The 21,474-nt window shown below is 47.8% G+C and overlaps 1 protein-coding gene across 2 annotated transcripts; it reads left to right on the top strand.

Moving 5' to 3' along the window:
* Positions 1–1,821: 1,821 nt before the first annotated feature.
* On the top strand, positions 1,822–21,436 carry axl (AXL receptor tyrosine kinase). 2 transcript variants are annotated; one of them, XR_004020827.1, is made up of 21 exons: positions 2,163–2,325; positions 4,705–4,915; positions 5,100–5,200; positions 5,286–5,468; positions 7,342–7,422; positions 7,528–7,643; positions 10,121–10,316; positions 13,871–14,010; positions 14,096–14,240; positions 14,405–14,422; positions 15,003–15,132; positions 15,313–15,404; positions 16,774–16,869; positions 16,999–17,076; positions 17,337–17,429; positions 17,635–17,756; positions 18,247–18,356; positions 18,666–18,825; positions 19,196–19,332; positions 19,572–20,572; positions 20,658–21,436. XR_004020827.1 is itself a non-coding variant. In XM_030744969.1 (20 exons), the coding sequence occupies exons 1-20, from the start codon at positions 2,163–2,165 to the stop codon at positions 20,017–20,019; spliced, it is 2,820 nt and encodes a 939-aa protein (XP_030600829.1). In that variant the 5' UTR covers positions 1,822–2,162; the 3' UTR covers positions 20,020–21,436. The 2 variants fall into 2 exon arrangements, 1 of the variants encoding a protein (XP_030600829.1); XM_030744969.1 differs by having other exon boundaries at positions 1,822–2,325; positions 19,572–21,436.
* Positions 21,437–21,474: the final 38 nt, after the last annotated feature.

The raw sequence follows: 21,474 nt of genomic DNA on the forward strand, positions 1-21,474 counted from the left end.
AGTTTTTGTACATTTGGCTGAACCTCAGCTCACATGATGCTCTTGTATAGCTCAACAAATTTGGCTGTTAGTCCCACTGGCAGCTGTACGTGCTCAAGCTATAACTTTAAATCATCACCAGATCAAACATGCAGATCATCAAGAAGTCTCCAATGTCATTTTTAGAAAAATGAAAAACAAGTTTAGCTGATTTTTGGAGCTGCAGTAAATTAAAAATGTCATTTATCTAAAATTAGTCTCCATCAGGTGCATTCAGAGAGGGTCTCTGAATGCACCTGATGGAGACTAAGCTCCTGGTTTCTCCGGGGGAATGAAGTGTGACACTAACACGTGTGTATGTGCATTTTTGGACTGTCATACACGCTTTACGGTCCAAAAATACACATACACACGTGTTATTGTCACACTTCAATCTCCCGGAGAAACGAGCTTTACTGCGGACAGTTCATCTCTCTCACCAACAGGGGGCAGAAGACCCTTCGACTTCAGGCAGTCACGCGTCATTAGTGTGTTTTAATGAATCAACAGGTTGAATGGAGCAGTTTGTCCGGTCTGTAGCAAGAAGAAGGAAGAAGAGGGCCTCAGCTCACTGTCCGCACCGCCGGGGGAGGATGTGAAGCTGGGGGAGCAGCAGGAAGGTGTTTCTGGTGTCTTGCAGCCAGTAAACACTCTTCATCATTTGAGACTAACAGCCTGGTTTGTGAGTTTCTGTGAGTATAGTTACCCCCCCCCCATCCCCGTTGATGCCCTTGAGCTTCGTGTAAAAATCCTTCCATTTTGGTCTGTGGGGGTGTGATGAAGCAAGCTGAACACTATTCTGGAGCTGATGCCCCTCCCCCTTTAAAACCCAAACATTCACTCCTTCCAGGTCCATCCAGCCCCCCCACCCCACCCCCCCCAAACTTTGTGTTTTTGAGTAGAACTCCCCTCTTTGTCATGCGGGACCCCCTCTGCGACCTTCTTCCCTCCCTCCTGCCTCCCTCTCTGCGCTTCTATCGGAGAGCAGTGAGAGCGCCATTGCTCAAGCCCTGCCTGAAAGGAGACGCGTATACAAAGGGGTCTTTCTGCCTCCATTACAGACCCTGGGAACGCAACACTGTCCACAGAGCCGCTCTTAAAGGGGCCGCGGGACCGAGCCCCCCCCCCCCCCCCCCCCCCCCCCATTGTTTTCATTTGGAAAAGAAAGAAGAGAAATCAGCAAATCAGCTCATTCAGGAATGATATGTGATCTCTACAAGGACACACACACACACACACACACAGAGAGTAGGATCGGGTAGATGTGACTCAAGGAAACTCTTATTTAGACTACAGCTGCATTTTCAAACACAGACATCGTGATGACGTAACTCTGTTTATGTGGCGCAGAATCAAAACAGTCTGAATATTTTCCCGGACTTCCCACAAAGGCTGAAATGTTTGAAATAGTTAATGTCACGGTCTGATAGCCTGCTCAGTCTTTTAAACAGTAATATTTAAAACATCGTGTAAAACAGATATAATAACTTTGACAGGCTTGCTGGGGTTACCTGGCGGGACAGGTGTGTAACTCAGTATTATCATACACACAGATGATGCTCTCTGTGGAGTGTGTTTGAAGCAGGGAAACTGCTGATCTATCCTTCATTTGCGCATCCGCGCTTAATTAAAAAGCGAGATTGTTCCGAGACAATCAGCATGCCGCAGGGTTTCTCACATCCTCCGAGAGAAGGAGGGAGACCGAGGAGGAGGTGGAGGAGGAGGAGGAGGAGGGAAAGAACTTGAGTTGAGGAATTTGAATGCCGTTTGGAGGGGGAGAGGGAGAAGAAAGCCAGGGGAATGTCTGAGGGAGGCAGGACAGAGACTTTGGACACCAGGCTGCAGAAACAGACTGGAGTTTGGACTGAGCTGAATCAGCGGAGGGAAGTTTACAGGAAGCTGAAGCTTTTGGATGGACGCAGCACCGCTGAAACCAACCAAACAACCGCATAAGAGAAACTCGAGACTTTGTAGCAATTCCGACACTTTTCAGCGCATGTTTCCTAAAATGGGGAAGTGAAACGAGGCGATCCGGTCAGCTTGGGTCTCATCTGTGGATACTCACCACTTTGAGCACCTGCCAAGTTAGAGAAAACTTTATTTTTGGAAGTAACTTTGAACCTCTGCGCTGCTGCGATGCGCTAATGGAGCCCGCTGATGTTCCCCACATGTTTTTTCTCATCACGAAGCTCTTTTTGAGACGTCATCTGTTTTCCACAGAAACGATGAACTTGTCTAAACGGTCATTTGTGATTCTCACCGTCATGTTTTCGGCGTGGACGCCAGGATCCGCCGACGTGCTCACAGGTAAGCTTTAACTGGCACCGAGCAGCTTTTTATGACCCAGTCTGGCTGTTTGTTACCGTGAGAGCAATTAGCCCCGTCGGCGCTCTGCTCCTAACTCTTTACCTCAATTTGCTTTTGGCTGACGGGCGGAACCACAGCTGCAGGGCGCAACATCTGGCCAATATGAAGGAACTGATTGGGCCAATAAAGAAAAAAAAAACAGGTTTTATTTAGTTCAAAGTAAGTTTTTTTTTTGTATTCTGCTGATATCAAAGTAAACGTGGCTGAAGGTGAGTTTTATCTGACAGGCATCAGTAACACTGAGGCTGAGATCAGGCTGAGATCATTGCTGGGATCCAAACCAGGTCAAGATTCCCATTTTGGGATGTGATGGATGGGTAGAAGCAGGTGAAAGGCCGGATTTACTGTAACTCTGCTGGGACTGAAAGAATCCTGAAACTCCACCATGCTGGAAGCTGAAAGCTGCATTTAGGCCTCCTTTAGAAAATAATCTTTATGTAAGAAATACTTTATGATAACCAACATGACTGAACCATCAGCTGCAGCCAGTGGCTGGAAACACTCCACCTGTCAGTTCATCTGCTCCGAGCATCACGGCCACCCTGTCCTCAGGGTGCAGCACACATGAGCAGCAGGGATGCAGATTATTAGACACCAACGTCCTTTACAAGCTCAGACTGATGGTTGCACTGCAGATTTTTTTCTGATGTCTCAGTTCCTGTTTGTATGTGAGGATGTGAAGGATGGGGAGGGGTTCAGGGGGGCAAATGCTTCGGTTTGTGAGTCAGAGCTTGTCTGACTCAGATTCGAGCAGTCAGATGATGGATGGGGTACGAGGGCAAGAGCAGAGAGTTTGGAGGGGAGGTGGAAAAATGTGTTGTGATGAATCCAGTGAATGGTATGAAAAGGAGAAAAGGGCAAAGGCGGGGCAGAGAATGCATTCAGTGCTGTTCAAAAGGCAGGAAGATAAAAGAGGGAGTGAGAGGAGAAACGCTGTGTTAGATATGTTTGGTATGTACGCGTCCAGCAGCATTTACTGTCTGAGTATCCTCACAGAGGAGGAGGAGGAGGAGGGACAGTATGGAGGACATGAACTAGCTGAAGAGGCCACACACAGTTTGTCCAAAGCTCGTCTGTCTGTGAGCTCCTAAAAGGTTTATGATCTTATATGAACGTAGCAAAAAGATACAGAGTGAGAAAGTGGGGCTATTTTTGTTCAGTGGGGGGGGTCAGGGCAGGAGCTCAGCCAAGCTTAAAACTAAAGGGAGGAATGACTCTTACTGGCAGAGCGCACACAGAGGCGGGGCGCACTCACTCCTTCGTTTATTACACGCTAACACAAAAAGCTGTTTGCGTGTGCTGGAGTCCTGCAGAAAGATGCATTTAAAGTCAGTTTTCAGCAGCTGAACTTTGGCCATTCATGTGTGCTTTAGTGAGATGGGTGTTTGGGTGAAAGGTTGAAGGGCGACTAGGAGGGCGAGCTTAAGAAAATCTGGTTTCTCCTTCTTGCTCTGAAAACCCAGTTTTTTATTTTTCTGTTATCTATCACACCAAGCAGCCGTGTTAGCTCTGTGAGGGCCGCTGCAGAAATCAGAAATCTGCACATCTGCCTTTGTCGGTCTCAGCTGTTAAAGTAAGGAACAGCACCATCCCGTCCTGTAAACTGTTTTGGAGGCTGCAGACCTGTGAGTGCTGATGATTATGTTTAGTTTGCACTGAGCTCTCTGTGTAAGCTGCACCAGCAGCCGTCCTCCAACAAGAAGCCTTTGTCCCAGGATCAGCTGTCCTCCTCAGGTCAGCCTCACTATCAGTGAGCAGCACAAGATAAGCAGCCATTCAAAGGCCACGGCGCTGCTTTCAGCTCACATCTCAGGACTCAGACAGAAGTAGTAAATATTTCTGAGACAGAACCAAATAAAGACTTTAGTGCTGATTGATGAACGTTGTGTTATCTCTGACTGTATCACTTTAATCTGTGGGAGTTTGTCTGAGACATTTTCTCCTTTCTCATGATGAACACTTCAACAAAGGAAAGGTTTCCTGCACTTTCCTGCAGAACAATCTCAGACAGGACAAAGTAAGCATCGACATATGTGACACTAATGTCGGGCAAAATATGAAATGGAGACGCTGAGGTCACGGCGGGTTGCAAAGCAGCTTACAGGAACAGGACAGCGTGTTCCCTGCATGATATGTGCCTGGAGAATGGACAGAAGGGTGCACGCTGAGCCAGCGGATGATGTGGGCTGGACTGAGATCAGTAACGAGACTGCAGACCAAGCTTAACGCTGTAGTCTAAACTCTGCTCAGTTTGTAGTCGCAGACTCTATAGAAACAGGAAACAAACTCACCTGTTCTCGCACCTCTTTCCTCTCAAAGACTTGGAGTTTGTTCAGAGTCCTTCTACCGTCGTCTCCTCGCTCGGCAAACCCGTCACACTGCAGTGCAAAGTGAACGGTGTCGGAGGCGAGGACGTGGATTCCCCCGATGTGACCTGGCTGAGAGATGGTGTGTCGCTCGAGTATGCAGACACTAATCAATACCAAGTCCTCACTGGCATCAACAGCAGGACGATCATAAGCACGCTCAGGTAGGCTCAAACGTGATGGTTTTACTTCCTGTTTTTCCTGTTGCTGGATCATGTCCACATACTGACTTCCAGCCACAGAGACAAATGAATATAATCCAGTGACAGTAACACGTGTCCAACCTGCTGGAGATTCAAGTGTTTTATTACAAAACCTTCAAAATATTCCTCTTTATGTCCGTAACAGAATCGAGAAGGTGCAGCTCCCTGACATGGGCTCCTACAAATGTGCTGTTCAGTCGGGAGGCAGTGAGACCTTTTCTGATGAGGGGGGTATTCAGCTGGAAGGTGAGTTCATCTGAAGCAGCCACAGACATTTATCTGAGGAGGGCAGTTATTTTTGAAGACCCTGACTCAGCTAAGTCTTTCTCAGGCCTTCCTCATTTCTCTGTGGAGCCCCACCACATGACTGCGGTGGCGAACGTCTCCTTGAGCCTGCACTGTGTGGCCCACGGTCCTCCAGAACCGGTCAAGGTCATCTGGCTGCAGGATGGCCATCCTCTGAACTCTCTGACAGACGCCGTGGCCCTTTCACCCTCAACCCTCAACCTCACAGGTACCCAGTTTACGTTAGTTCTTCTTCTTCTCTGTACACCCCACTGACAGCAAAATGTTCAGCAACAAAACCTGAACGCTTTCCAATAATCAGTTCTCTCAGTTTGAACGCAGGAAGGAGAAAATGAAATGATTCATTTCTGCAGGTTAAAAAATAATAACATTAAAGTAAGGAGCTGGCTTCAGCAGGGTGTGGTGCAGAGTTGAGTTTTAAATGATTATTTAAAAATCAGTTTTGATCTATTTAGACTGGTTATAGTGATGTGTTCCAAACACCACACAGCAGCTATCTGCTGGTTTCAAAGACCTCCAAATCCTCCTTTCATGGCCTAAACAATAACCTCCCTCCCCCGAGAGAGCTGCTGGCACAGTGCCGGGGAGCAGCCAGGACATGCTTTGTGGGTTTGTTGGTAAAGAAGAGCAGCGAGCACAAAAAATGACAATTGGGACATGGAAAGCTGATGTGCAGAGGACATTTGGAGATAAAAGACAGAAGGAGATAAAGGAGGAGGGCTCTGTTTCTGCTTGAATGCCTGCCACATAGCTGGCCTGTGTTAAGTCCAGTGGTGGAGGGAAAAGCAGAGGGAGTCAGAAGGAAGATGGGAGGAGTGGGCAGGATCTGGTTTGACTCATCGGAGCGGGCTGCCCGGTGTTGATGGTAAGCTACACTCACAGCTCTGGCATGGACAGCTGGTCTGTCAGACCGCAGGTCCAAACACAAATAAGCTTTTATGGAGAGAAATGGAGAGAAGTTCATTCATTCAGCACATTTGAACTGTCACAGCTTCACTTCTCCTCATCAAACATTAAATCTTCCAGCTCCTTTTACACGTGCACAGTGTTATCCAAGCAAAGACGGCACCGGCACCACGTCCCCCCAGCTGGCATCAACACTGGCAGTCAGACCTGCACCGATCAGCACCGATCAGCAGGCTCTTCCTGCGAACAGATTATGACATTTCCAGGATGATGTTTTGTGGTTTTGTAATGAGGAAGGAAAGAAACAGGGAGTGTGTGTGTGTGTGTGTGTGTGTGTGTGTGTGTGTGTGCGTGCTGTGAGTCACTTTTGTGAGACTCCTCCTCTGTTGTGTGTCACAGTAGTTTGCCCCCTTCAGAGGAGCTGTTACACCTCTGCTGCCCTCTTCGTTCTCACAAACCAAGTGAAAAACTGAACCTCAGATGATGTCAGATTGTTTTTATTTATTGACTCACATGGAAACTTGTATTATTTAAACAGTATTTAAACGACTATAATAAACTGCTATGAAGCCGACACCACTGACCCACTGAGAAACAGAAATTTAATACAAAGCCTTGAAAACCTGAAAATCAGTGTTTTATCTTCTCGACGATCAGATCGGACGGCTTTCTCAGAGCTCGAACTGCTCTGGAGGAAACTGCAGAGCAACACTTTAAGAAGATTTACGTGATTTTTATTGGTTCGACTTTATGTTATCAGACAAACTGATGCTATCCTTCTTTATCCTGTTGTTTCTTGCTCGTCTCATAATTAGTCATTACCGCCTGCAGATATTTACTCTCATTAAGATTCACTGCTCACATTAGGACACATATAAAAGTTTAAGATGGCCTTTTCACCGTATCCTAACACAGACGTTTGGGGAGTTCGTGGCAGAAAGCTCCGCCCCCTCTCATCTGTTTCATTCGTTTCACATAAAAATATTCTGAAGGTCTTTAGTGGCTCGTTAGGGAGAAACATAACTGATGATCCTGCTGACAGAAAGAGGAAGTTACTGTATGGAAACTGTCACACTCGTGTTTTTCTTCCTTTGGTTACATTTTTAGTTACGTTAACATAAAAAGCAGCTGAAGTGTTTCCTCTTCACACCTGAGTGTTTCATTTCTCTGTCCAGGTCTGAACAGGACCAGCACCTTCTCCTGTGAGGCCCAAAACCGCAAGGGCGTGACCACCTCCCGATCCGGGACCATCACTGGTAGGTGTGCGGAGCAGGAGCTCCTCAGCCGTCCTCGGTTTATCTGCATATTTCTGCCAAATATCAAATTCTTGTGGTTTTATTCTCATCTCTTCTCTCCGTTAGTCCTCCCAGCTGCACCTCAGAATGTGAGAGCTGCTCAGATCACTCAGACTGCCCTTCATGTATCGTGGCAGCCTGGCTTTGGAGGAGACTACCAGATAATCGACTGCTCTGTGCAGGTGAGAGAAACACGGGATAAATGTTAGAGATGGGAACGCCACCAATCCTGGCTGGAAAACCTCTGGAAGCTCATTCTGAGGAGCAGAGCCTTTTCTCCCCTTAACTCATCCTCTGCCCCTCCCTGCTGGATTCATGTACAAGTGGTTCATGTTTCACTCTGGGAAAGTGGCCTCTTGGACTTGTGCAGGACCACTCCCTCCCCCCTCCCCCTCTGTCAGTGTCTCTGCTTTGAGGCCGTTACAGCTCATAGCTGAGAGCAGGGAGGTTTTCTCCTGGAGAAGGGAACAGTGCAGCACCACCCCTAACCGTCTGGTTCTAATAAAGCTGCCCCTCATACCTCTCCATACTATCGCCCCCTCCCTTCCCCCATCTCATGCTAACCCCTTTACCCTCATAGGGGAACAAGAAAAGGGGCCCAGTTCAGCAGAGTGGGGCGAAAATCCAAATTTAATGCTTGTTTGAATAATGAAGAGAAACATGAAAAAGGTTCAGAGAGGTGAAAGGAGGGAAGAAAGAGGCAGAGAAAGTTGTTAAAAGCACAGAGGAAGAGGCAGTGACAGCAGAGAGTCTGAGCCATACAAGGGGAATGCATGCTGGGAGTGAGTCAGGGCTGAGTTGTACTTTCAGATTAAACACACTTGTTGTACAGGCTGGACGGTGAGTCATCGAGTTAGGATGAACTCCTTATTGCTCTCGCACACATTCATATACTGTAGTGGGAATAACACCATCTGACTCATTCCATAATGGAAAATCCTGAAGGCTCCTGCAGCCTGAGTCCTCTGAGTCCTCATGGTTTCAGAATACAGTAACATTGCAGGACACTTTAGTCAGAGTTCAGCATCAGTCAGTAAACCTCTGAGATACTGATAAGGTCAGTAAGTATCAGGGGGGGGTGTTTATCAGTTTCAGCTGCTTTGGTGTTCATCAAATTACCAACAGGTGCCACCCCCCACCCCCCCCCAAACAGGAATGGTTTCACAGGTGGAGGACACTCACAGTTTCCCCTCCTCATCTTTTCTGGTTTTCACTAGTTCTGCATTTGGCTAGGGTCAGGGTCACTGCTGGTAGCATGAGGTCATACCTGGACCCTACAGAGGCTGCACAGGTAGTCCAACTCCTCCAGGATGGCACATCAATACATGTCATTGGCAGAAGGTTTGCTGTGTCTCCCAGCACAGTCTCAGAGCATGGAGAAGACTCCAGGAGACAGACAAGAGAAGGTCCTTAACCCATCAGCTGGTGTGAATGTCTCTGAGCAAACAATCAGAAACAGACTTCATGAGGGGGGGCTGAGGGCCCGGCATCCTCTAGTGGGCGCTGTGAAGACTGATTGGCATTTTCCATGGTATTGGCAGAACTGGCAGGTCCACCACTGGAGCTCTGTGCTTTCACAGATGAGAGCAGGTTCACCCTGAGCACCTGTGACAGAAGCTGTGGAGAACATTATGCTGCCTGTAACATCGTTCAGCATGACCAGTTTGGTGGTGGGTCAGTGATGGTCTGGGGAGGCACATCCATGGAGGGACACACAGACCTCTACAGGCTAGGCAACGACACCCTGACTGCCATCAGCTATCAGGATGAAATCCTTGGACCTGTCAGACCCCACGCTGATGCAGAGGGTCCTGGGTTCCTCCTGGTGCCTCATGTGATGAGTATGTGGGCAGTTCCTGGAGGATGAAGGCATTGATACCACTGACTGGCCCCCACGCTCGTTGTCAGGTGTGCACACAAGTACGAGGGGGAGCTGCCGCAATCAAATTTCAGCTAAATGTTCAATGCTGCATCATTTCTGAATTCAGCCTCTGTAGGTTGATCATTTTCATTTCCATCACATGATGGTTTGATCCTTTCATTCCTCACACATCACTGAGTCCATATCTGTGTAGATATCCAGATTGGTTTTTTCCCTTTGAGATCTGATGTGTTCAAAGCTCAGACAGCTCATGTTTTTGTGTGTCTGCTCGTTTTTTAGGCCGGTTGTTTATAGTGTTCGTAACTCCACCTGTGAACCCACCTTTCCATGGTAGCTTCTTGATAATGAACAGCACAGCAGAATAATGGCCGAGAGCAGCAACTTTAATGTGGTTATAAAATCGCTGCAGTGAAGGATTTTTTGTTCCTCTTTAAGTGTGTTTACCAGGAAGACTTTGCAGAGCCAGCAGGTTTCTGCTTGATGAGTTCTGCTTTTAGTGCACCTTGCTGAGTTTGGCTCATGTTCAGAGATTTTACACCCTTGTTGGAAGTTTGCACTTAATGAGCAACAAATACCTTAAAGTACTTCAACTGCAGAGACCAAAATTCAGCAGGTTTTTTATTTCTTGTGCACAATTAATTTTCCGCCCTTGTTCAGAGTGATTTTCCATTCACTCCTCATATTCATCACCAAAAAGCGCAGCATCCTCTTCATGTTTGCACATAGATCAGATTTAATTGGAGCATCAGTATAATGTTGATCATCTTAATGTTACAGGCCAAACATCCAGGAGAATCCTTCACAGCAGGCCCTCGCAGGCTGATCCATAATCAGACTGTGTCCATGCCACCATCCTCACACATCATCCAGGACCTGGAGCCTCACACCCTCTATGCTGTCAGGGTGGCATGTCAGAGCAGCCAAGGCCCATCTGCCTGGTCTCCCTGGGTGGAGCTACGTACCAAAGAAGGAGGTGAGTTTTCCCCGTGGATGTGGATGTGTGCATGTTGGTGTGTGTGAGATTATTTCTGCAGGAGTGTTTCAAGGTCGAGGTCTGTTATCTGCCTACTGATTGAGCTCTAAGTCCAGGTTTCCTCCCTTCCTGCTGCAGACTCACCGCTCCAGGACAGAAGCTACACAGTAACGAGCTGCTTTTATACTGAGGGACATTTTTCTATAAGTGCATTTCAAGGATCTTTGTATTGCTAAGTGTACAATCTGAAATACTTGGAGCAATTACAACTGTTGAACCTGCCTGAATGCTGACAGAGGGATGCAGTCAGTCACAGTGAAGATGAGCTACGATGGCTCTGCAGGGCCTTCCTGTATGTTCCAGGATGATGAAGCAGATCTGAGACTCGCTGATGTCCTGTTCTAACGCTGTCTGATGCTTTGTGGGTTTTCTGGGATTCAAACGTCACCTAAAGTGGCCTCAGCAGCACTGAGGTCACATGAACACTGAGCCTGTTTTAAGGTGGATCAAAAAGGTTTTGAATGCTTTTAAACTCGGATCTAAACGAGACTCGATGATAACACGGAGTTAGAGGATTAGGCTACAGTGTGCTGTTAGGCTGAGTCAGAGGAATATTATGACTGTGTTTGAAGGATAGCAGAGTGAGTGGCTGTACCCTGTGAACCCAGCTTCAACCCTAAACTATGGCAGCTGCTGGTGAAGCGGCTGTGATGGAGAAAAGGAAGGCAGACGCTAAATTCTCCTGAAAGGCTTCAGTTAGGATGGTGGCGCCCTGTGCAGACTCTAATGCTAGGCTGCTTTGTGTCTGAGTTCAGACTGAGGTGGGATTTTCCATGCCAGCTCATGCTCTCTCTATCCTTGGATAAATAGGAATGGAGAGGGGAGATATGCCACAGGGGGGGGGGGGGGGGGGGGATCGGGGCTTTCCATAAAGGAAGCTGCTTATAATCTGTAAACACTGCATTTCTCATTTTCTCATAAACAGGAGAAGCAAAAGGGAAGCACGCTCTGAAATGCTGTCTGCAGTTAGTTCTCAGTTCTTTTTTAGCTAAAGCGTCTTCATCTTGTTTCACAGGAAGAAAAAACATCATTTCCCTTTGAATGAGAGTTTGATTCTCGCTCCAGCAGAAAACCCTGAAACATGAATAACGTTCGAGAGGAGAAACTGAGAGAGAGGCCGACTGTTTACAGCACAGCCAGAGTTTCCATGTGGTTCAGGGCTCAAGTCCCACAAGGCTTTCCTCTTGAAGCTTTCTGCCTCCTTATATTGTTCCTGAACTGTGCACACGTGCACGGCGCTGTCGCTCATGCACAATCCTGATGCAGGATATGAGCATAATGTCTCATATACTTCATCTTCAGTCGTTTTCTCGCTCATCCTGCAAACGTTGCTGAGATTTGTTGCAAACCCAAACAAAATGAACAAGTTCTTCTAAATCCAGTTTTTCAGCTTTCATTCTCCCCCTTTTTCTGACCTCAGATGATTTATGATTTTCCAGAGCTCAGCACTGTGGGAAAAAAAGGGAAAAGGTTAGCTGTTGGTGGGAGGAGGGAAGGACTGGATGGAAGAACAGAAAAATGGGAGAAGTGGGCGCTTTGAGAAAACACTCATTTAGCCATTTTCCCAAAGCCCATTATTTTCCCCAAGGGTGGGGGATGGGGGGGGGGTTGGTCACAGGGAGAGGAAGTGACTCGACCCGTGCTGTCACCTCCTAATCCTACAGTTGCTATGAGATTAAATTTTACACACACACAGGCCTGATTCAGTCAGGCTGGACCCCATAAACAGAGGACGGTTCAGTGGAGGTGAGTCATGATGGCGGCCCGACGCGCACACGTGTCGCTGCTTCGTGCTGATGCCAGCAGAAGTGCAGCTCCAGCAGTAAACGAGTCCTTTTCCCACGCAGGCGTGCTCGGTTTGGTTGGACGGCCTTAAAAGTTACGACTTTTCTGATGACACGAACATTTGTGTTGGGAATGTTCTGGAAACATGTTTCCCGTGTAGAGCTGTTATGTTCCCATTTATGGGGACCAGATTCCAGATCAGTTTCTGGCATGAGGATGACCCTTTTCCTTCCACGAGCCAATGAGGAAAGAGTCCCGTCGCTCCAAACAGTTGAAGTTCTAAGATGAAACAGTCCAATCTGAACCTCTTTGTTCCACAGTCTGCGTGGCTTTCCTTTCTTTGTGGAAAAAAACGACTGTGAGGCTTTTTTACTCCGTAACTTCTGTTTTCCACCAAAAACTAAAGACACAAACTTCTATTTTTATCAGAGGGAAGCAAAGATTTACATGAACTGCCCACTCGAACTCTCAACTCCATAAAAAAAGAAAGGTTAGCACAAAGAGGGAAAAGAAGGAATTATTTTGGCTGGAAATAAGGGAAAGGGAGAAAAATGAGAAGGAGAGAAACGGAGTGGGCAGCAAAGAGGTGGAGAGGACGGAGCGAGTCTGACAGGAGCGAATGTGGAAAAAAACTCGACTTGGAGGCTGTTTTTGTTGCTGCTGGCAGAACACGGACGACATGTGGAAACAATCAGCCGCCAAACACTTCCTGATAGCATCATCATCCATCCATCCATAGGCAGGGCCCAGTTTCCCAAATGCTCTGAGTGTGTGTGTGTGTGAGTGAGTGTGTGTTTATATGATTCTGAAAGTGTGTGAAGCAAAGACAAAGTCAGCTGTAAACACTAACGCAGGAAATGAGCCTTCGATTGTCCTCAGTGAAAGTTTTCTTGGGTTTCTGTGCTACACACTGCATCAGTTACAGAAGCAAACACACACACACACACACACAGACAAACACACACACACACACACACACACACAGACAAACACACACACACAGACAAACACACAGACACACACACACACACACACACACACACACACACACACACACACACACAGACAAACAAACACACACACACACACTATTTCTAGCATCATATTCAGCCAGATTTCTCTGCAGTGGGTATTTCGGTAGTCGGCCGCCTGTTTCACTCTCGGCTCCAGACGGCCAAACTGAAGCAGTGAATGAAGCATTAACAGGACAGGAAGTGGATGAAGTGCGGTGGACCCCGGCCCTTACTGGAGCACGCTGACACAGAGAGAGCACAGTCGCTCCTGAGCTTCACTGACTGCCCGGCTGTGCTGCCCTCAAACGCCTTTTTGTCCTAAAAAAGCCAAATTCTCCACATCGTTTGACATCTTCTCCTCCGTCTGCTGGACGTCTCCACACCCTCGAGCTCTACGCTGTCAAAACGCACATGCCTGGCTGACCCCAGCCTGCTGGCCCCGGCCACTGAGCACACAGTTACAACACTGTTGGCTCTCTGATCTGTGGGTTTACCTGAACTTTAAGAAACGCTGCGGTCGTTTCCGTGATTCGTTCAAGCTGTTTACTGTAATACCCAAAGTAACAAGGCTGGATGGAGGAGAGGGAGCACAGACATCTCCAAACCTCCCAGGTGCTCCCGGTTTACCTGAATAATCCCACCTGTGTGAGGCAGGACGCTGGGATGATTCTGAGCTTTTTGTCTTTTGTGTTTCAGTGCCTGAAAATCCACCTGCTAATGTGACCGCTGCGCTAAATGCAACAGAGGTGCTGGTAATGTGGGCGGAGCCACCGGGAAGGCTGAATGGACAGTTACAGGGTTACATGGTGGAGTACAGCACACCTGTTACACAGCAGGTATGTGAGGAGCACGTTCACACATGCGGGCACGGAGAAGATGCTCGTGTTGATGCTGACGGTCCCTCTGTCCTCTCATTGGCAGATCACACTGAATGCAGGACTGAGCACCGAGCTGTCCATCAATCTGTCCGCTCCCCTGTCAAACGTCTCCTTCCGGGTGTGCGCCTACACGGGGGCGGGTCGAGGACCCTGGACGCCTGTTCAGACTCTGACACTCAATTCACCCGGTGAGTTACACAGGTGTCCAAACCTTTAACATGTTCATGTATTCATGTATGAATATAATATATAATATTATAAGCTTTGCAGCTTATAATGTAGTTTGATTTATTTTGGAGCGTTTGACCTTTAAAAAGTCTAAATATTAACACGTGTGCTCTCTGTTTCACAGAAATGGGTGAAATCAGAGGTGAGTAATGACCGGCTTCATGCACACATGCACACACTCTCCTGTGACCTCTCTGAGTGGCACAAAATGATGGTGGAAGTGAGCTCATGTGGGTTTTGTTGACTTCTCCTTCTTAGTCTCTTTCACTGAGTTTTTGGAAAAAAGGAAGGAAGAGAGAAAAGAGAAGATGACCTCAGAGGGAAGGGAAAGGGGAAGAGGGTTGTGGGGGCGAATGGGGAGAGGCGTCATAAATACTTCTAAGAGGCGGCGTCGCGTCCCCGTTTGCTTTGTGTAACGACAAACAGCAGCAGAGCGGTGAACGGAGACTGCAGCAGCTCCAGCGCCTCGGAGCAAAATGTTTCTAGAGCGTATTTTTAGGAGGAGAAGCTTTGATGTAGGTGACTGTGAGGGTGTCCAATCATAATCATTACCCTCTGTGATCCAGCATCATTGGGCTGATATAACCCACTCAGGTCCTTTTGATCATGTCCTCGGCCCTTTTTGATAAAATGACTTAATTACTGTTTCACTCCTAAATTCCAAATTATAAGACCTGCATGACTAAGCTCTCATCTGTCTGCATCCACACCCCTTCCTGCAGGTCCATCGTCGCCCCCGGCCTTTTCCTGGCACTGGTTTTATGTGGTGATGGCTGTTACCGGTGCTGTGTCCATAGCTGTGTTCCTGGCTGTTTACGTGGCCAAGCTGCGGCGCAAGGAGACGCGCTTCGGGTGCGTAGGCTTTTCCTGCTCGTTGTGGGTGGAAGGGAGGCACCCGGTGACCGTGCCAAACCTCAGCCTCAGCCTGCTGCTGCACTTCTGCAGCATTTTTCTAAACACTCAAAGTAACTTTGTGAAATGTGGCACGGCGCCATCTTTCTGACCCTTCTCTGTGTGTTGTGTCGTTCACAGGGAGGCGTTTGAACCCATGATGGAGAGCGGAGAGCTGGTGGTCAGGTACCGCGCTCGGCGCTCCTACAGCCGCAGGACCACCGAAGCGACTCGTGAGTCTCTCTGTGCTCCGGCATGTTTGTCAGAAAGCTGATACTTTGTTGTCCCTTCAGCAGGAATCAGGATTGTTTATTAGCGGCGTGTCCAAACTTGTCTGTGAAGGAGAGCCGAAGCAGCCTAACAGAATCCGACAGTTCTGTGGAAGAACACGGCACACCGTGTCCACAACGTGGAAAACCAGAAAGACTCTCTGAGTTTGTTTGTATCAAACCAGAAACACAACTAACAGTTAATTCATTCCTCACAGCTGTGATAACAGCCTGTGCCTCACACTACAGGAGGCAGTCTGAGGAAATCTAATGAACTGATACCCTCTGCCATCAAGCACGAACCGCTGCAGTTAACTGGACTCTTCAGATAAACACATGAGATCCTGGAGATGTTAAAAAGCAGCAATGAACTCATGCTGATCACAGCCAGCTGCCCCTGAGTCCTCTTCATGTGACATACCTGTCCTCCCGTCGTACCTGTACACACAGTATTTGTTTCGTCCTCACGGGCAGGTCTCAGCTCGTCGTAGACACAAAGGGGCCGTGAGGAAGGTAAAACTACAGGGCTGGGGGAGAATTCACTGAGTAAAACAAGAGGAGCTGAGCTGTGGTGATAATGTGAGCTCGGAATGAAGAAAGGAAGTTGCACTGGGAAGAAGGGGAAAGGTCACATTAGATCTGGACTTTAAGCTGTGGATACTGACCGGTCGTTTCAGCCCGTCCTCGAACCCTGACGCTCTCCATGTTGAATGCTTTGGCTAATAGCCGGTCACGGCAGCATGTGCTGGAAGAGCCTGCAGACCAAGTAAATTGTTGTCCGACACATGACAGATTGATGGTGTAGCAGCAGCTGGATCTCTGAGCATGCTGTCACATCCTGGCCCAGATGTGAAAACAGAGCTGAAGTGTGTAACGCAGTGCGCTTCCCGCTGTAGCTCAATGACAGCCAGCTGTGGAGGGAGTATTTAAAGCAGCCTAATCCCCCTGACCTCATGTCCCCATGCAGCCCGGTCCCTGCAGGATCGCTCAGGCATTCTTTATGGGAAAAGGGGACTGAACAAAGCTGAGGTCAGATGCACCATGATGGTTTTTAACTATAAAGCTATTTCAGGCATTTTGAGCAAAGCTCAGCAACTGTTCTTAATGTATCATCTGAATGCAACTTCCAATGATGCGTTGATGGGGCCGACAAACAGATTCAAACTGGAGACTCTGATGCTCGCTGTGGGGGACTTTAAACACCTTGTTCTGTGGTTTTGGAAATGTTAGCGAGGCTGTTTGTTCAGACCAGGCTGTTTTTCTCTCTGCTCTGTGTTGTTAAGTGCTTCAGGCACCTAAGCAGCATTAAAATTCCTCATTTTTTCTCCCTCAGTGAACAGCCTGGGCATCAGTGACGAGCTGAAGCAGAAGCTCCAGGATGTGATGGTGGACAGACATAAATTAACCCTGGGAAAGACGCTGGGAGAAGGTAGTGCTCGGTTTTCTCTGTGATCTGTGGGATCACCTGGACTCATTGAACCGGTGCAGGCTCATCTCTGTGTGAGGGCTTCAGCAGATGTGACACTTCAGTAAACTGTGTGTGTTTCTCTGCCTTCAGGGGAGTTTGGCTCTGTGATGGAAGGGCTGCTGACTCAGGAGGAGTCTGCTCTCAAAGTCGCTGTCAAGACTATGAAAAGTGAGTAGACAGTAAAAGTACTCAGCAGTCGCCACAATGATTCCCTTCATCTGTGGAGCACGGCCCTCTGACGGCAGCCTCGGGGTCACACATTAACAAGTGTTCAGGGCACAAATCAGTTTGCATCACAAAACACACAAAGACGGCTTTTAGAAAATACCAAAACCAAACCCAGAGAGTCTGAAAGAGTTTCTCACTTACTGTCATCTGTGTGTGTGTGTGTGTGTGTGTGTGTTCGCCTCTGTACGTCTCCTTCACAGTTGCCATATGTACGCGCTCAGAGATGGAGGATTTCCTCCGGGAGGCAGCCTGCATGAAGGAGTTTGACCATCCCAACGTCATGAGGCTCCTCGGTGAGTCGGTGGTGTTCTCTCAGGAACCTGTAATGATCCGATGGAGGGCAATAAAATGATGTTCGCTCAAAGAAGTATTCATGATAAACGTTGTGTTCTGTGCACAGATCAAATCCTTCGTTTCTTATTTAAGTGTGGAACATACAGAGCAGGCATGAAGTCTCTGTGCACCTGTTTTTATAGGTGTGTGTGTCTGTTTTTATAGGTGTGTGTCTCCAGACTGTGGAGAGTGAAGGTTACCCCTCCCCTGTGGTCATCCTGCCGTATATGAAGCATGGAGACCTGCACAGCTATCTGCTGTACTCACGGCTGGGAGACTGTCCTGTGGTTAGTGTCACACAGTCAGCAGCAGACACACACTCACGCATGCACACATGCAGTCGCACACACTTTAACAGCATCATGGGTTCATGAGCTTATGTCATGAGCAAAATGGAGCCCAGAGTTCAGCACACACGCAAAGCTGTGAGAGTCCCACCCATCCCTGTTTGCAGCACGCACTCTGAGATTATGAAAACACCAAATCAGTTCATTGGCAGTTTCATGTGTTAGCTCGTGTTTTTAAGTCAGAGCTGCCGTACGCAGTGAGTCCCCGACGAGCCGAGAAACGAGCGCGCCGCAACACCCAAAGTTCAGCAAAGTTTCCACAAACAAAGGAGCTCAACATTATTGTTTCCACATGAGGAGGGTGCTGAGATCCGATCTGCTGCATCCAGGTTTAAAGAAGACGGGCTCTGCAGCCCTCTGTTGGCCACTAAACACACGCCAGCTTCGTTAGACCAAAATAAACACTGTTTCTCTCTCTGCTGTCCTGCAGTACCTCCCATCTCAAATGCTGGTCAAGTTCATGACAGACATTGCCCGAGGAATGGAGTACCTCAGCAGCAAGAACTTCATCCACAGAGACCTCGCTGCACGCAACTGCATGTAAGCTGGATTTGACTTCTTCACTTCCTGCAGGGGTTCTTCTTCTTCTTCACCCCTCCCTTTTCTTTTTTTACCCAACATGCAACAGTTGGGGGAGGATTCATAAAGAAGTAGTAAAGACTTTTCTCAGCATGAGACATGAGTCTTTTTATCCACCGCATCATAAAATGTTTTGAATGCTAAACTGAAATAAATGTGTTATTAATGTATCAGAGCAGAGGTACAAAGTACTTGAACTATGTAACTGTACTTTGAGTGTGTACAGTATTCACACACGTAATACCTGTACTGTCTGATGACCTTTCACAGGTTGAATGAGAACATGAACGTGTGTGTGGCCGACTTTGGCCTCTCCAAGAAGATCTACAATGGAGACTACTACAGACAGGGCAGGATCTCCAAGATGCCCGTGAAATGGATCGCCATCGAAAGCTTAGCCGACCGCGTCTACACCACAAAGAGCGATGTGGTGAGTTCGTCTTACCTGTGTGTGTGTGTGTGTGTGTGCGCGCGCACCTGAGCAGGATTACAGCCATGCTAAAGGTTACAGTGACACGTCCCAAACTCTGTCACATTTTTAATCAAACATAAATAACTGAAACTTTATTCAAACATCTGAAGACAAAATTATTTTCCATAAAACAAAAGTGGTGCACGTGCACGTGTGCAGATGTGTTTACAGTCAGGCACGTGCTGCTTCATGAGGGAGAATGTCCAGAAATCCAAGACAAACACGTGTGATATGTTTTCATGACCGGTGCAGCTCATGTGTGTGTGAGAACTCCCGCTAACCCTGTCACACCTTTACCTGTCCTCCTCTGCCTCTCTGTCCTGCTCAGTGGTCCTTTGGAGTCACCATGTGGGAAATCGCCACTCGGGGCCAGACGCCGTACCCCGGGGTCGAAAACAGTGAAATTTATGATTATTTGAGACAAGGAAACCGTCTCAAACAGCCTCCGGACTGCCTGGACAGCATGTGAGAATTTTATCCTAAAATTCCAGTTTTCCAAAAATGTAAAATTAATTTAGTAAAACGATGTTTTAGGATCAGTTAAACGATTTAAACTGTGAATGTGGGAAATAATTGGAAATGAAATCACTAACTCTCGTCCAGGTTAATATTTCTATAAAAATATTAGGCAGCTATGGGAGTAAATGTTTTTCACCTGCTAACGTGCTAACAGTACCTCCACTAACACTCGTGCTTCTTCTCAGCTACTCTTTGATGTTCTCCTGCTGGCTGCTGAGCCCGAAGGATCGGCCCTCGTTTGAGTCGCTGCGCTGCGAGCTCGAAAAGGCCCTGGAGGATCTACCGGACCCACAGGACCCGGACGAGATTCTGTACGTGAACATGGACGAGTCCTCCATGGAGCTCGGGGCCGTCGGAGGTCGTGACCCCACCGGACGTTCGTCCCCTCTCTGCCTGAAAGGCCTGGACTCTGTGACCACAGTGGAGGTCCACCACCCCACCCGCTACGTCCTCTGTCCGCAGCACGAAACCAACCGAACCCTTTCCGACTCCCTGGAGAGCCTCGACATGCCGGTGTCATCCTCCACAGCCACTTTGCCTCTACAGCCATCCTGCCGCTCCACCCCCAGTCGCACCCCGACTGTCGAGCTGCTGGAGGACAGGAACGGATCCAGGAAGATGCCCTGGCAGTGACAGACGCAGGCAGGCCACTGCCACAGCGTGCCATCCCAGTCCCAGTAAAAGAACAAAATCCAGCCTGCTGCTGACGCAGTCAGCTCTCAGAAACCTCATGCACCTCTCTTTACATGCTTTACATGGATAAACTCACACACAAGCAGCCAAATGCATTCCAAGGACTGAGATTAGTTCTTATTCAACCTCGTTATTCATACGCTGGCCTTGTCTTATGAAGTTTGATTACAACATCCAGACCCAGAGCACAGGTGAGTGCTGCAGCAGCTGGGTGCACCCTTTCAATAAGAGACTGTGAGAACAGGCTCAGGTTACACACCTGCAGCACAATCACAATTCACTTTAGCAGGAACCGTTTCTGCTCTGTCTGAATGCAGGAGAAAGATTAAGCTAAAAAATGAAACCTCTTTGCTCCGACTCACAAGCTGGAACTTAACAGTGAGTGAGGACTAGTACGGAGGACCTGCTCCCCCCATTCATGACCAACAGAAGCTGCAGAGTCTGAATGATGAAAAACAGGTTGCTGTAACACGTTCCCCTCCAGGGCTTCACTGTGAGTCCAGCACACTGACACAGCTCTCACTGCCAGCTGTTACATGTGCAGGTCCTGATGCACATAATGTGTTTGTATAACTCAGGAATCTGAGCATTTTCCTACAGGGACAGACGTCAAATCAAGAGGGTGCAGAGGATTCCAGGTATGGACGGGCTGAGGGTGGGAAATGAAGAGCGACCCATCAGCTGATGGGAGAAACTCCTCACCTTTACTTTTTTGTTAAGCACAGTGTTATTACACGTTTTTATGCTGATTTTTGTATTTCTACAACTTGCACTAATGTTTTTGTATCTCTGTGTTTATAATTTGTACGTTTTTATTGGGTTTTTGTATTTCAGTCAGTACGTGTGTTCATGCCACAGCTCGCATGTTCTCAGCAGCTGGAAACAAACTCGTCACATCTGTAAGTGTTGATGAGGAGACATCAGTGAGCTCATCGTGTGACAGCTTCCTGCCTCTGTAACCGTGTGTGTGTGTGTGTGTGTGTGTGTTAGCAGCAGGATGATAAAAACAGTCAGTGAGGTGCTGCGTTTCTCAGCTGTACACATCAGTGGTACATAAAATGAAATGGTACTTTATACTCGTCATGTCCTGTAATACCTGTGCTATTACACAGGTCCCACTTTGTTCCTGCACCATGAACACGGTGCTGAGACTGAGGTACTGCTGTCACATGATCTCAGATGGTCTCAGATGGTCTCCTGGTTTATGAATGTGTGTTTGGAGAGTGAATTCCATTCAAAGCCTTAAATCTCATCATTTCACTGAGTGCCTTCACAGTAACGTGTTTCCTGCTGTGTGTTTTTATTGGGAGGAAAATGAACCATAACTGCCTTTATGATGTCACTGCAGTGATTTGTAAACACATTTTTATACAGAATTTTCCATAAATAAATGAG

Source organism: Archocentrus centrarchus, chromosome 13, assembly GCF_007364275.1.
Source record: "Archocentrus centrarchus isolate MPI-CPG fArcCen1 chromosome 13, fArcCen1, whole genome shotgun sequence".
Classification (NCBI taxonomy): Eukaryota; Metazoa; Chordata; class Actinopteri; order Cichliformes; family Cichlidae; genus Archocentrus; species Archocentrus centrarchus.